Below are 14570 nucleotides of genomic sequence, written 5' to 3'. Positions count from 1 at the left end.
TGACAAGGTGAATAATCTGTTCATGTGCAAGGCACTTAACCCTAATTGCACCTGTAAGACGCTCTGGATAAGAACTGGTGCACCTGGCACCGACAATCATACCACGATCAAATTCGCTTAGGCCACTAGTTTTGCCCATCCTAACATTAAATCAAACAGTAACTGAATGCCTCAATGCCCGTCTGCCTTCTTTATACAGCAAGCCACAGCCACGTGACTCACTGTCGTTAGGAAGAACCATTTTCATGAAATGGGTGAATAAAAACTGGCCACTGAGTCTATATCTCTTCAATAGCTTGTGCATAAAGCTGTATTCACATTGTGACTTAAACCCTTTCTCTATTTTTTTATTTCTTTTTATTTTTCTTTTTTTTAACCTTTATTTAACCAGGCAAGTCAGTTAAGAACAAATTCTTATTTTCAATGACGGCCTAGGAACAGTGGGTTAACTACCTGTTCAGGGGCAGAACGACAGATTTGTACCTTGTCAGCTCGGGGGTTTGAACTTGCAACCTTCCGGTTACTAGTCCAACGCTCTAACCACTAGGCTACCCTGCCGCCCCAGTAACGCATATTACTGTCAATTGAGATGTGAGAAACTTTTGTCGTTGACGACCATAATTCTTATAAATGGACTGCAATTATCTAAATAGCTCAATTCAATCAAACCCCATTGCCATTTTCAAGCAGTAGCATGTATATAAATATACTATTTCCCTTACAAACAATCGATCAAATGTATTTTATAAAAGTCATTTTTACATTAGCAGTTGTCCAATGTGCTAAATACAATTGCAAAATAGTTTTGGTAAAAACCGCAGATTAAGACATGTGTACATTACAGAAGTTGTGTACACAAGGACACTGCATAAATATTGCTACAGCAGATTTGATTGAATTCAGTCTTAGGTTATAATTGCTCATCTGAAGATATCTGACATTTTCTCTTCTGGAGAGACATAGGCTATGCCTATAAGCAATGACACTGTTCATTTGAACGTTTAATAAATCAGATGACAATTTGTTAAAACCTGTACATTGATTGGTATTGTTGTATTCATTTGTTACTCATTACAGGGTTTTCCTTAAAAAACATCTCACATCAGGCAACCCAAATTGGAAAATATCTGAGTAGTAATTCAAAATGTACTATAGGGCTCTATAATTATATATATTTTGTCAAATTCAGTTTAGTTTAGTATTTTCCCCATTTACGTTTTCTGATTTCAGATAAGTTTTCAATTTTAGTTTTGCACTGTAAAAATTACAATACCCACACTACAGTTATCATTAGCATCGCTAACTGGTTACAAAAAGTGCGGTCACCACACAGACAGGGGCAGTCCCATGCCATTGCTTCTTCAGAAAGTTTCAGGAAAAAAAACTGATGCATTATTTTCATATCTTGTGCGGAACTTGTGCAAATAAACATTTGATTCATTCTACTAAATTCAACACACTTTTGAATATTGTTGAAATCCATTTATGTCTGGATTCCGTGATGTCTGCAGATTTGATAGGGCCCTAAATATGAAGGCCTTAAAAAAAGCATAGATGTTATACCATATATTATTTTACAGTTCATGTAACTTTTAAATAATCTGTAAAGTAAAATTAGCAGCAGTTGTGTCTACCATACTGACTCCACATTACTGAATTTGAATTGTGAGGTAAATAGATTTAAGTAAATGATCAAAGATAAAGCGCTCTCTTCATACACCCAGTAATCATGCAATTACTGTTTTGTTTATCATTATACATGTTTTCAACATTCTTTTTAGATTGACTTGGAGAACAGGATTGCTTTGTCAAGCAATAAACAATTTTCCACCATTAACTTTACTTTAAAATGGTAGACCAACATTGAAATTTCTATAAGCCTACAAGTAAATGACATCACAAGTATATTAAAAAGTCAAAATGGACATAGCTGTATGTATTTATACATTTGTATATTAATCTGTTTTTGTGTAAATGGTGCAATTATTTGTGTACATGTTACTGACATTTTATGTCTGTTACAAAATGTAATGACTGAACATTTTTCTTACAAAATAAATTGTTCATGCTTTTTGACTACCTTCTGTAGTAGTATTGATTTAAATATTCTGTGAGTAAAATGCAAAGTTGCATGACTTCTTAAAGATGAGGCAATTCTGACCATCAAAATGGTGTTACCGAATCTTTGAAAGTTTGTTGTATTTTTACAATGTCTCTTATGTGAAGTTATTACTATTGAATGAGTCTATTGAAGAATGACCCCCATCCGTAACCTGTAAATTGATTGCCCATTTTCAGCTATTGATATGATTTGTCAGGTAGGTCTTAGTGTACCTTGTTTATTTTCCTTTGCATATTATTAAAAACAATCAAGTGTAAATGTGTTTCACTTACTGTAAAATGTACGTACTGTATTTGTTTCAGAAACAAACTTTTCAACAGCGATCAAGACGACACACTGAGCGTAAATATATATATATTGATTGCAATTGTTTCCGAATGAGTGAACGTTCATGTGTAAAGGATTAGCATTTCAATTGTTATAATTATTTACTCTGTAGTGACTTCTTAGTCGAACCCCACTTCCCTTCTGTCTAACAAGCCGCCATGCCGGTTTAGCCCACTTGGGCACATTCTCCTATCATTTCTTGTAACCATATTTACTTTGTTGTTTTGTTTATGCATTTCTGTGAATTACTTAGTAATAAATACATTATTTAAGACAATTGATGTATGGATGACTCATAGTGAAGACTGGGTTCATGCAGATAACCAACAATTTAAGATGTTTGGAATGAGACTAACGTGAGGTCAAATAAATAATTAATTAATCAGATGACTATTGATCAGATATGAAAATATCTGAAAGATTATATTGGGAAATTGTAACTTTGTAATCCGAATAATTTTCCTTGGTGCCCCGACTTCCTAGTTAATTACAGTTACATGATTAATCAGTTTGATCGCGTAATACTAATTACAGAGAATCTTTGATAAAAACGAAGTCTTCAATTTAATGTTAGTGAAGATACGACACTAGGTAAGTCAGTCCTGCCAGTTAATTAAACCTGGTAGTAATCAGTCAAATTACTGACGAAACCAAACTCACGTGCCCAGGGGCCCTGACTTCCAGGGGCGCCCCATTGATTTTGTTAGTCTCTCACTCAGATGACTTATGTCATGTTCATATGCTATGGCAAAATGTGTAGAACTGCAAGGAAGTAGAATTAAAACTGCAACATTCTGCAACTGCAGAACTGCACTTGTTCAAAGACCTAAAATGCAATGTTTTACATTTTATATTTAAGTAATAAGGCACAAGGGGGTGTGGTATATGGCCAATATCCCAAGGCATTAGGGCTGTTCCTTAGTATGACGCAACGTGGAGTGCCGCGATATAGCCCTTACCCGTGGTATATTGGCCATATACCACAAACCCCAGAGGTGCCTTATTGATATTACAAACCGTATGTTTTGTCATACCCGTGGTATACGGTCTAATATACCAGGGCTTTCAGCCAATCAGCATCCAGGGCTCGAACGACCCAGTTTATAATTCTAAATAAAACATGTCTATTTGTTCAGCACAGGGCCCACCAGGCCAAAGGTTTGAGCACCCCTGTCCTAAGTACTTTATACGATGCAAAAAAAGTTTTGTAGTATAAACCACTTGCATTGATATAGAGTTACACATCAAATGTTTTGGTTGATATTGAACTGTCATTTTAAGTATTTTTCACTGTTGCAAATCCGGGAAACACATACAGTATGCCACCACAGTTCAATAATTACATATAAATTCAATACAACTTATCCCCTTATCCCCTGCGTCTGCTTATTGACAAAAATATAATAGAATCCAATCGATCTTGAAAATTCCTTCTTGATAAGACCATAGAGCATTTAGAACAGGTTATTAGTACGCTTTAAAACTAGAAGCTGGCTCCCCTGGATTCTTAAGGAAACGCAGCTGTTTTTATACCAATATCAAATCATTTCTGGATAACAATTAAAAACCTCACTGTAATAGATTTCCATGGAAACTGACAAAAATAGGTTTTTAGCAAAACAATATTTCTTAAGCAAGCAAGAATTTAGCTGGGACTGCCTGGGAGTCGTCTGAGTGGGGAGGGGAAAACTAGCTGTAATTTATTTTCCCCCCTCTAATCTACACACAATACACCATAATGACAAAGCAAAAACTGTTCAGACATTTTTGTAAAAAATAAATAAATACATCACACACACCACAGGAAACATCACATTTACATACGTTACCAGTCAAAAGTTTGGACACCTACTAAATACAGGTTTTATTTTATTTTTACTATTTTCTACATTGTAGAATAAGTGTAACATATATGGAATCATCAGGTAACCAAAATAATTGTGTTAAAACAAATCAAATATATTTGATTGTGTTGGAGGTAAGCAGCCACCGTTTGCCTTGATGACAGCTTTGCACACTCTTGGCATTCTCTCAACTAGCTTCATGAGGTAGTCACCTGGAATGCATGCCAATTAACAGGTATGCCTTGTTAAAAGTTAATTTGTGGAATTTCTTTCCTTAATGCGTTTGAGTCAGTTGTGTTGTGACAAGCCAGGTGTGGTATACAGAAGATAGCCCTATTTGGTAAAAAGATAAAGTCCATATTATGGCAAGAACAGCTCAAATAAGCAAAGAGAAATGACAGTCCATCATTCATTTAAGACATGAAGGCCTGTCACTCCGGAAAATTAAGAACTTTTAAAGTTTCTTCAAGTGCAGTCGCAAAAACCATCAAGCGTTATGATGAAACTGGCTCTCATGAGGACCACCACAGGAAAGGAAGACCCAGAGTTACCGCTGCTGCAGAGTTCATTAGAGTTACCAACCTCAGAAATTGGAGCCCAAATAAATGCTTAACAGAGTTCAAGTAACAGACAACTGTTCTGAGTAGACTGCGTGAATCAGGCCTTCACGGTCTAATTGCTGCAAAGAAACCACTTCTAGGACACCAAGAAGAAGATACTTGCTTGGGCCAAGAAACATGAGCAATTGATATTAGGCCTGTGGAAATCTGTCCTTTGGTCTGATGAGTCCAAATTGGAGATGTTTGGTTCCAAACGGCATGTCTTTGTGAGATGCAGAGTAGGTGAATGGATGATCTCTGCATGTGTGGTTCCCACCGTGAAGCATGGAGGTGGTGTAATGGTACTTTGCTGGTGACACTGTCAGTGATTTATTTAGAATTCAAGGCACACTTAACCAGCATGGCTACCACAACATTCTGCAGCGATACGCAATCCCATCTGGTTTGTCAGCAGGACAATGACCCAAAACACACCTCCAGGCTGTGTAAGGTCTATTTGACCAACACGGAGAGTGATGGAGTGCTGCATCAGATGACCTGGCCTCCACAATCACATGACCTCAACCCAATTGAGATGGTTTGGGATGAGTTGGACCCCAGAGTGGAGGAAAAGCAGCCAACAAATGCTCTGTATACATGGGAACTCCTTCAAGACTGTTGGAAAGCTGGTTGAGAGAATGCCAAGAGTGTGCAAAGCTATAATCAAGGCAAAAGGTGGCTACTTTGAAGAATCTAAAATATATTTTGATTTGTTTAACACTTTTGGTTACTACATGATTCGATGTGTTGTTTCATGGTTTTGACGTCTTCACTATTATTCTACAATGTAGAAAATATAAAAAATAAAGAAAAAACATGGAATGAGTAGGTGTCCAAACTTTTTACTGATACTGTAAGTATTCAGACCCTTTACTCAGTACTTTGCTGAAGCACCATTGGCAGCGATTACAGCTTCGAGTCTTGTGTAAAACGCTACAAGCTTGACACACCTGTATTTGGGGAGTTTCTCCCATTCTTCTCTGCAAATCCTCTCAAGGATGGTGAGCGTCGCTGCACAGCTATTATCAAGTCTCTCCAAAGATGTTCCATTAGGTTCAAGTCCCTGCTCAGGCTGGGCCACTCAAGGAAATTCAGTGACTTGTACCAAAGCCACTCCTGCGTTATCTTGGCTGTGTGCCTAGGGTCATTGTCCTGTTGGAAGGTAAATCTTCGCTCCAGTCTGAGGTCCTGAGCGCTCTGGAGCAGGATTTCATCAAGGATCTCTGTACTTTGCTCCGTTCATCTTTCCCTTGATCCTGACTACTCTCCCAGTCACTGCTGCTGAAAAATATCTCCACAGCATGGTACTCTGGTACTGCACGGCAAGCAGTACCAGAGCGTCAAGTCTAGGCCCAAAATGCTCCTTAACAGCTTCTGCCCCCAAGCCATAAGTCTGCTGAACAATTAATCAAATGGCCATCGGAGTATTTACATTGACACCCCCCCTTTGTTTTTACACTGCTGCTACTCGCTGCTATCCATCTATCTATGCATAGCCACTTTACCCCCACCTACATGTACAAATGACCTCAACTAACCTGTATCCCCGCACACTGACTCGGTACTGGAACCCGCTGTATATAGCCTTGTTATTGTTATGTAATCTTGTTGTGTTACTTTTTACTTTAGTTTATTTAGCAATGAACTGCATTGTTGGTTAAAGGCTTGTAAGTAAGCATTTCGTGGATAAGGTCTACAGCTGTTGGATTTGGCGCATGTGTGACAAATAACATTTGATTTGACTGCTGCATGTATCATTGCCACTGTTCATCGAAGTTTCCCTTTTCTCAAATTCTGACAAAGAAAATCCCTCTTAGAAAAAAATACTAAAAGGACATTTTGGAGTAACTTTACAGTATTCTCTTGCCCTGCATTTGAGTTATAGTTGTTTTTTTGTGATGTGGATATGACCACGCTAGTCCCCTTATGCTCAACTTATTAACCATTCTATTATTATTATTATTATTACCATTATTAACCATTTCAATGTTTTTGAGAAAAAGTGGAACGTTGATTTATTTTACTTTTCATGCTGATACATCTGGGCATGTTTCTTGATAAATCTGTACAACACTTACAGAATGCATACAAGGGAAAAAGAAAAGCTGACAATTAGTTTAAGACAGGACATTGAAGAGCATATTTGTTTTATACAATCAGACAATTAACATAAAAACATCAATACAGCTGTTGCTGTTAAAATGTAAGAGACACACAAGACAAGGAATGTTTCTTTGTCCAAATTTTCACAGAAATCAAATGGGAGTGAAGACAAAATGTTAAGATGAGCCAAAAACCTCTGGGAATTCTAATGACGAGCTCTTACCTGCACTGTCAATCATTCACAAAATATTCTGAGACAGAAATCATTGAAGACATTTTTTTTAAATGCTATACATGAGCTTTTCGTAAACCTCCCTTCACAATATAATGCTTTCTTAAAATGACACAGTATTCTCCATTGTGAAGTCATCTGCAATGGTGCAAGCCACAAACAGGTATAACAGTTGCTAGTACTATGTAGCAATGTGTACCCACACTAGGTACAATGTACAGTAGCTGCCAATGTAATTACCACGTAAATGATGGCCTTAGTGACACTACATACAAAGTAGAACCAAAAGAAACATTCATGTTGGAGTGTTGTATGAATGGCAGTACCCACATGGAAATAGAGATGCCAACAAATGTTTAAAAAAAAAAATAGAAAACTATTGCAAACATTTGAACTGCTGATCATTCAAAATAAACCAGTGGTTATTTGGGTTCCACAATCTAAAATAATTTAGTTAAGAGTCCTTAAAGCTGAGCTCCGCATTAGGTGAAACAGCACCACTGGTCGCCCCCAGGCACATTCGTTACATGTTTTGTTTATGAAGAAGAGGACATAATTCTTTTTATTACATACACTGCTGTTCTATTGCATGTGCAATGATGTCCTAGAAAAGAAATAAAACAGTAACATCTTCGTTGGATGTGGCAGTATCACCGCTACGTATTCCAGCTTTAAGGATTCTTAAGAACATGGGAATGGTGAAATACATCTAACTAGATCTAACAAAGACACAGCATTCTGTAGTGTGACAGTGTGGATAATTATTTGTTACTTATCATTGTTATCATGGTTGTTATAGGACTAACCTCAAGCTTAACCAAATGTATTATGGTATTCAGCACATCAGAATTTCCGTGGTCTGTTTTCATTCATCAAAGTGCATCATGAACAGAAGGAGTAGATAGTAATGCATATAACTTAACCTTTCTTAGAACCTATACCTTTTGTTATCAGTTTTGATTTAAGATGTTAGTTAACAATATTGTGCTACAGCTGAGCCACTTGGGGTGCTTTAATTTCAACCTGGTAAAATAGGGTACCACATTATAGAATATGTGAATTCCAAATGGTATCAGGTAGCTACAGTAGCTTTTTTTTTGTTGCAATTTGAAATTTAATGTGAAATGTGTCATAATATTGTGTGTCAAATACCTGGATACTGGAACTAGCCACTTGGACCAGGATTAATTTAGTTAACACATTATATAGAGTTGATCCCATATAATATCGATCCAGATGCCAAAAGCTAAAAGCTACGGATCAGACCGAGACATATAAAGGCATCCTATCTAGACCGGAGCTCCTTTATCACAAGTTAAAGAACATGTTAATTTGGTCCCTTATAACAACAATCAGGAGGATATCCACTGACAGGACAAAAGTGCTGTCATTCCGAGAGCACGCCTCCATTCCACAACAGGACAGTGTGTCCAGATACTCACTGCAGTTCCACAGGAGTAGAGGCCATGGTAACAGACTAATCAACTTAAATTCTAAGGGAAAATAAAGATTGGTTTTGATTACAAAGTGCAAAGTAAATAGTTTTTGTAAAATCTATTTAAAGATTTATGGGCCAAATAAGTTCATAAAAGCTGAGCAAGGCCTATTTCAAACCATAACATGCATCTGAAATACAGTTTCAGCTACATGTATGACACTGAGCTATTATCTCAACTACCTCTAAATCACCTCTGCAGCATCTCACTCAAACCATTACCCTCCCTCTGTCTGCCTGTTCCCAAAATGGAGCAGGTGGGGGAGAGAAAGAAACTACAGGACATCATACCTCTTCTTTCACATTGAGCAAAGTAGATGCTGGAGGTGAGACCGATGAGCTACATGAGGGAAGCAGAACAACACATTACACATGAAATATGCAACAATGTCAGATGCAAATACCATTTCAAAAATACATTTGTATTTCTCCAGTTACAGTTTGCAAGCACAACTATTGTCTACATTAACCTGTTAGCTTGAAAGCTTCTACTTCATTATTCTGTATGTGCTTTACCTGTCTGGCTTGAAATGCTCTTATAATTGATGGAAGTTTATCATTATAGTACATAACAGCATAAAATAATTTACTGGATTTGAACCAAACAGTCAATGAGGCTACAAATAATTTGACATTTGAGGTTGGCCTCTATGCTTAATTTGGGACAAAACAACAGCTGTGCAGTGTGTGCCCCTCTTCTTTTTTTAGTCTGAAACTCAAGGAGGCTCTTTCAAGGTTTTACTCAGAGTTACCAGGTTACACCTGACACCAGGAAGCCACAATATCACTGAATGTAACATCAACTCAATCCCTTGTTTAAAGCTTTTAGTGGGAAAAAATGTATGTCTGTGACAGGTATCACAAGCGTATCACGTCAGTCATACAAGCATGGACATTGTCTGATGATCAAAATTGGTTTCAATATACTTCAAAAAAACATCTCAGCTCCTCTTCAATTATAAATCGTCAAACAACCTGAGATCAGTGACAGGGACTACTTACATTTTTAAGAGCAGGATACTTTCAATAGTTCATAATTAAAGTGAACTGATCGATTTATTTCTCAGCCATCACAGGGAAGCATTATGTTTAAACAACTTGGCTTTGCAGCATGTTGAGGCCTTGCCTACCCTGACTGTATCCACTGCCACCTCGTCATCTAACATGCATATCTCACTGATTTCTTCTATATTAGCATTTCATGGGGCAAAGGGGCCTGTGGAGATAAGAGTTTCGTTTTGAACCTACCTTCCAAATTTCCTTGAAGCATTCTCAAAAAACTTGGCTTTGGAAGCAACGCTGGAGAAAGAGAAAGACAGGGATCACCTGGGATGAATTTGAGGCATGTTGGGCTTTACAGCACACCAAACACTCTTTTGGAGTCCAATGACAAAACTTTATGGGCAACATTTTCTGCCCACTAAATAGCCCTGGCAATGTGAAAATGGCATGTTAATTAGGATGTTACAAAACAGTAGTATTTAAAATAGACAGGATGGCCTTGTAATACAAAAGGAGTTTGGAACAGTGCAGCTTGTGATCTCATCTGTTGTGCACACAGTTTACTTGAGATGCACGTACATTATTGCCACTATCTAATTAGCTATATTTTTCCTTCTCCTTCCTTTGTACTTTTATTTTATTATGTTATGAAGCACTTTGTTACTCATATTGAAAAGCGGTCTAAAAAAAATGAAGTGCTTATTACTGTAAAAGAGAGCTTTTGAGATGCACCAGAGTGCAAGTATTAAGACTAACACTTTTCCATTTGTGCATTTTGTTGGTGTTTAGCAGGCAGAAAAGAAAGAAAAAAATCACCCTAAATATACACTGAGTATACTAAACATTGGGAACACTGTACTAATATTGAGCACCACCCATTTTGCCCTCCGAACTGCCTCAATTCGTTGGGGCATGGACTCCGCAAGGTGTCGAAAGCGTTCCACAGGGATGCTGGCCCATGTTGACTCCAATGCTTCCCACAGTTGTGCCAAGTTGGCTGGATGTCCTTTGGTTAGTGGACCATTCTTGATACACGGGAAACTGTTGAGCGTTAAAAAAAACAGCAGCATTGCAGTTCTTGACCCAAACCGGTGCACCTGACACCTACTACCATACCCCGTTCAAAGATGCTTAAATATTTTGTCTTGCCCATTCACCCTCTGAATGGCACACATACACAATCCATGTCCCAATTGTCTCTAGGCTTAACAATCCTTATTTAACCAGTCTCCTCCCCTTAATCTACACTGACTGAAGTGGATTTAACAAGTGACATCAATAAGGGATCATAGTTTTCACCCGGTTAGTCTGTCATGGAAAAGCAGGTGTTCTTAACGTTTTGTATACTCAGTGTATTATGGCATCGCACTGCATACCCCTTGTAAAACAACAGGAGCAGGCATGTACAGAGTACAAGACTGGTCATTGGGGAGTAGCAAATTGTAGGTTATTTTGTTGCTACAATGTGATAAATGGACACTGAAATGGGGAACACAGTGGGGAACATCTGAACACACTAGTGAAAGAGTAAAATCTTTGATCTAAATGCAGCCAATGGAATAAGTATGTTGTGAAGGGTTCAAAACGGTACATTTAATAAGAGACTTACAAGGACTGGAGAAAGACCAAAAGGAAACTCAAGGCTAAACACAGCATTTTGTGATTGTTCTCTTGATTAAGATTTTAATCAGTCTGGATGGAATGTCTGGGTCTGGCTGAGTTCTAAGGTCTACTCACTACGACGCCGGGGTGTCCTCGCTGGGGGTTGCAGTGGGGCTCTTGTGGGGTGCAGGGTATCGGCTAGGGGGGTCAGGGGGTCTGGTTGGAGGTCTGCAGATGGCAGGCTTTTCAGCTGGAGACCTCGTTTTGATCACACCGTCATTTTCTGCTGCAATGCAAGGAACAAAAACCTTAGCTTCCATAACAGAACCAAGAGCTAACACAATGAAATCCACTTTCAACCTTCTTTCTCATTGAACATGAAATCAGTACCACAGAGCAGCTAGGTACTGTACTGCTGCACTGTTGTTAAGCGAAGTATAAAATGCAGTCTAAAATTCATAGCATGTTTGTATAGGCTACAGGTTGTTCCGCTACCTTCTCGAATGACCGCAACACTTCGAGGTGGTCTTCTGCCTTGGAAGGACTGCGCTCGGTTAACAGTGACTCCCGTCTCTCCATTGGCTGTTGCATCTGGCCTCTGACCTCCATCCGGTAGCTTAGCAACCAGTTTGACAACGTTAGAGTCTGAGTGTCTGTCCTGGCGGATGGATGGCCTGGGCAGGAGGGCCTGCCTCTGAGGAGGTTCCCGAGGGAGCCGTGGAGGGGCAGTTATGGGTTTGGTCCTTTGGAGAGGTGTAGGGCTTGTTGGGGTGTCCCTGCCAGCCTCCACTCCCTCTGGTCTGCTACCATTCTGATCATCTGTGAGACAAACACAGGAACATTTTCAAATCAACATACAAAGAGAGTACACATTCAGCCCAGGCATATCCCTGGTTTACCTTCTTGTGGTTGGGTTTAGTGCATAGGTTGTCGTTTTAACTGATTTTAAACTTGATATCATTACTTCTCCTGAGCTCCTACCTACCATGAGTAGTATACTTCTACTTACAGAATGTTATGTCTATACATGTAGTATGAGTGATCATAGCATATTTTAATAGCATACCTATTAGAAAATGTATAATTAAAACCATTTTTTTTTTTTACCATTATAAAAATAAATGAAACATTCTTTATATGATTTTATTTGTTTACATGGATCCTATTAGCTTTTTCAGAAACCTCTGCTACTCTTCCTGGGGTTCCTAGAGTATTATAAAAGCAAGTCTAATGTTGGCATTTGGGAGGATGCATTTAACAATGGCACAAAGCACAAACCCTTTACAGTTAAATACATTTGTGAATTAATAGTCTGAGCTGGAGAAAAATATGGTTTTAAGGAAAGTGAATTGTGTATAACAATGATCTATTAATCTAGGATAATAAAAAGTCAGACTACTAGGTTGCATTCTTTCATCTAGAGTCATGATGTTGGCCAGGTTTCCAGTGGTACATAAACTATTCAAATGCTGCGAGGGATTTAGACAGGTGGTAGTTTGTCGTCAAGCAAATCGGAGCTGGTTATTTGGTAACTCCAAGCAGGAACCAAGAAGAGTGATAAATAAAATACCACACAATGAGGGGAGGACACGCTGCAAATGTTCCACATCTTTCCATACCATAGTAAATGAAAGGCATGACTCACACAGACATTTAACACAAAGTTACAAGAGATATAAATGACATGATTTAGCCTGAAGCAATGACTTCCATTCAGTGATCACGGCCTAAGCAAGACCTCCAATTGCCTTTCTTTAAGCACAGTTAACAAAAACAATTAATGGTTCAACTTGGCTGAGGAGGTCGTAGTAAGCCAACATCTGGATATGCCATTGGCCACTATGCAACAAATGTAATGCTTATCGTTTCCGAATCAACAAAATGGCTTGATAAAACGTCCCACCAAAAGGCTTGCGATTAATGTAAAGATCAAACATTTAGAAACAAAAGTAAAAGCACTATTCTATTTTAGCAATTCACAACGAGTACTTAAGATTCACACTTGCAGTAATACAGTGCCCAGAATAAACAGCCACCTACTGTATAAATCCCCATACCCATACCAAGTGTACACTGTAATAATCCTAATATAATTATTTGCATTCACAGGACAAGGGATGGTAATGATAATAGTGGTGATGGTGATAATGAGGATGATGATTAAACCAGAGGCTGATAATTACTCTCAATGTTCTGGAGCTGGCCATAATTAACTGCTGGGTAGACGCGGGGCGTGCGCTTGGAGATGGTGATTGGTTGCCGTTTCCTTGGGGTAATCCTTGGAGGCGGCATGGGTGGGGCTGTGGAACTCTCCTCTGGCGCAGTGCAGAAGATCTGTAATCACCCCAGCACGTCCAAAATGACTTACAACTTTAGACATTCAACTTGAGAATATGCATTTAATAAAATCTAGAATGTAGTGTACCATGGAAAACTTGAATGTTTATGATGCCACAGTGCATTAAATAACAATCACATGACTCTTGAGCTCTTTGCAAAGGAAGAAAGGTAATGACATTTTTCAAATTCACCTTGGTGTAGTCCTCGATTAGAATCTCAACAACAATGTTCTGGAACTTTATATCCAACATGGCTGCCACAGTCTCTTCCTCTGCCCTCATGAGGGTGGGGCCAAAGATCACGCCCATGTTGGAGGGGGTCATCAGGTTGTCTCCACTGTTGCTGCAGACACTGCCAACAGGAATCCAGACGGGTTCGTAAACAACATAATTCTCTAAAGACATGTCCAACAAGAACAAACACCTCTCAAATAGGGGATAGGGAAGTTAATGCCAGTTAATGTCAATGTATAAATTGCACTACTATTAATGCATTAAATAAAAGTATTATTTTAGGAAGATTGGACAGCTATTACACTATGCATAGATGCATGAGTCTCAGTCAGATACTTTACCCATCTGAACAGATGCCACTTAATCCCTTCACTGACGCACATGCAACACAACACCACAAATGCAATTACAAAACAAGAAAAGGCCTAAATAAGCATAACTTGTATAACTTCATCAGTTAGGAGGCACACAGAGACTGAAGCACAACAGTGGCATGTCATATCAGGTTAGCTCTTACTTCACCAGGTGTTCGATCAGTAGGCTTAACATTTCTCGATTCTTCTCTGGGAGTTTGTATGTCAGGGAGTGGATTGCACCCAGTCGATCATCTAGACTATCTGATTCTAAGAAACAAGATGCATTTCTTTTTACATGAGCAATAACTGACATAT

At 38.5% G+C, this 14570-nt stretch overlaps 1 protein-coding gene across 2 annotated transcripts in view; it reads right to left on the bottom strand.

Annotated features, from left to right (window-relative positions):
• Positions 1–6881: 6881 nt before the first annotated feature.
• Positions 6882–14570, bottom strand: part of ophn1 (oligophrenin 1) — a 51145-nt gene continuing 43456 nt past the window's right edge. The window contains exons 17-24 of one of the 2 annotated variants that reach the window (XM_020485236.2): positions 14417–14522; positions 13858–14017; positions 13510–13660; positions 11822–12145; positions 11462–11612; positions 9971–10021; positions 9014–9062; positions 6882–8720 (exon numbers count right to left, since the gene is read on the bottom strand). In XM_020485236.2, coding sequence (XP_020340825.1) covers positions 8709–8720; positions 9014–9062; positions 9971–10021; positions 11462–11612; positions 11822–12145; positions 13510–13660; positions 13858–14017; positions 14417–14522 — 1004 coding nt within the window. In that variant the 3' untranslated portion in view covers positions 6882–8708. The remainder of the gene's footprint in view (positions 8721–9013; positions 9063–9970; positions 10022–11461; positions 11613–11821; positions 12146–13509; positions 13661–13857; positions 14018–14416; positions 14523–14570) is intronic. The other variant, XM_031826517.1, reaches the window with a different exon arrangement.

Source organism: Oncorhynchus kisutch, linkage group LG6 (genome assembly GCF_002021735.2).
Source record: "Oncorhynchus kisutch isolate 150728-3 linkage group LG6, Okis_V2, whole genome shotgun sequence".
Lineage (NCBI taxonomy): Eukaryota > Metazoa > Chordata > Actinopteri > Salmoniformes > Salmonidae > Oncorhynchus > Oncorhynchus kisutch.
This window is presented reverse-complemented; position numbering and strand designations above follow the sequence as displayed.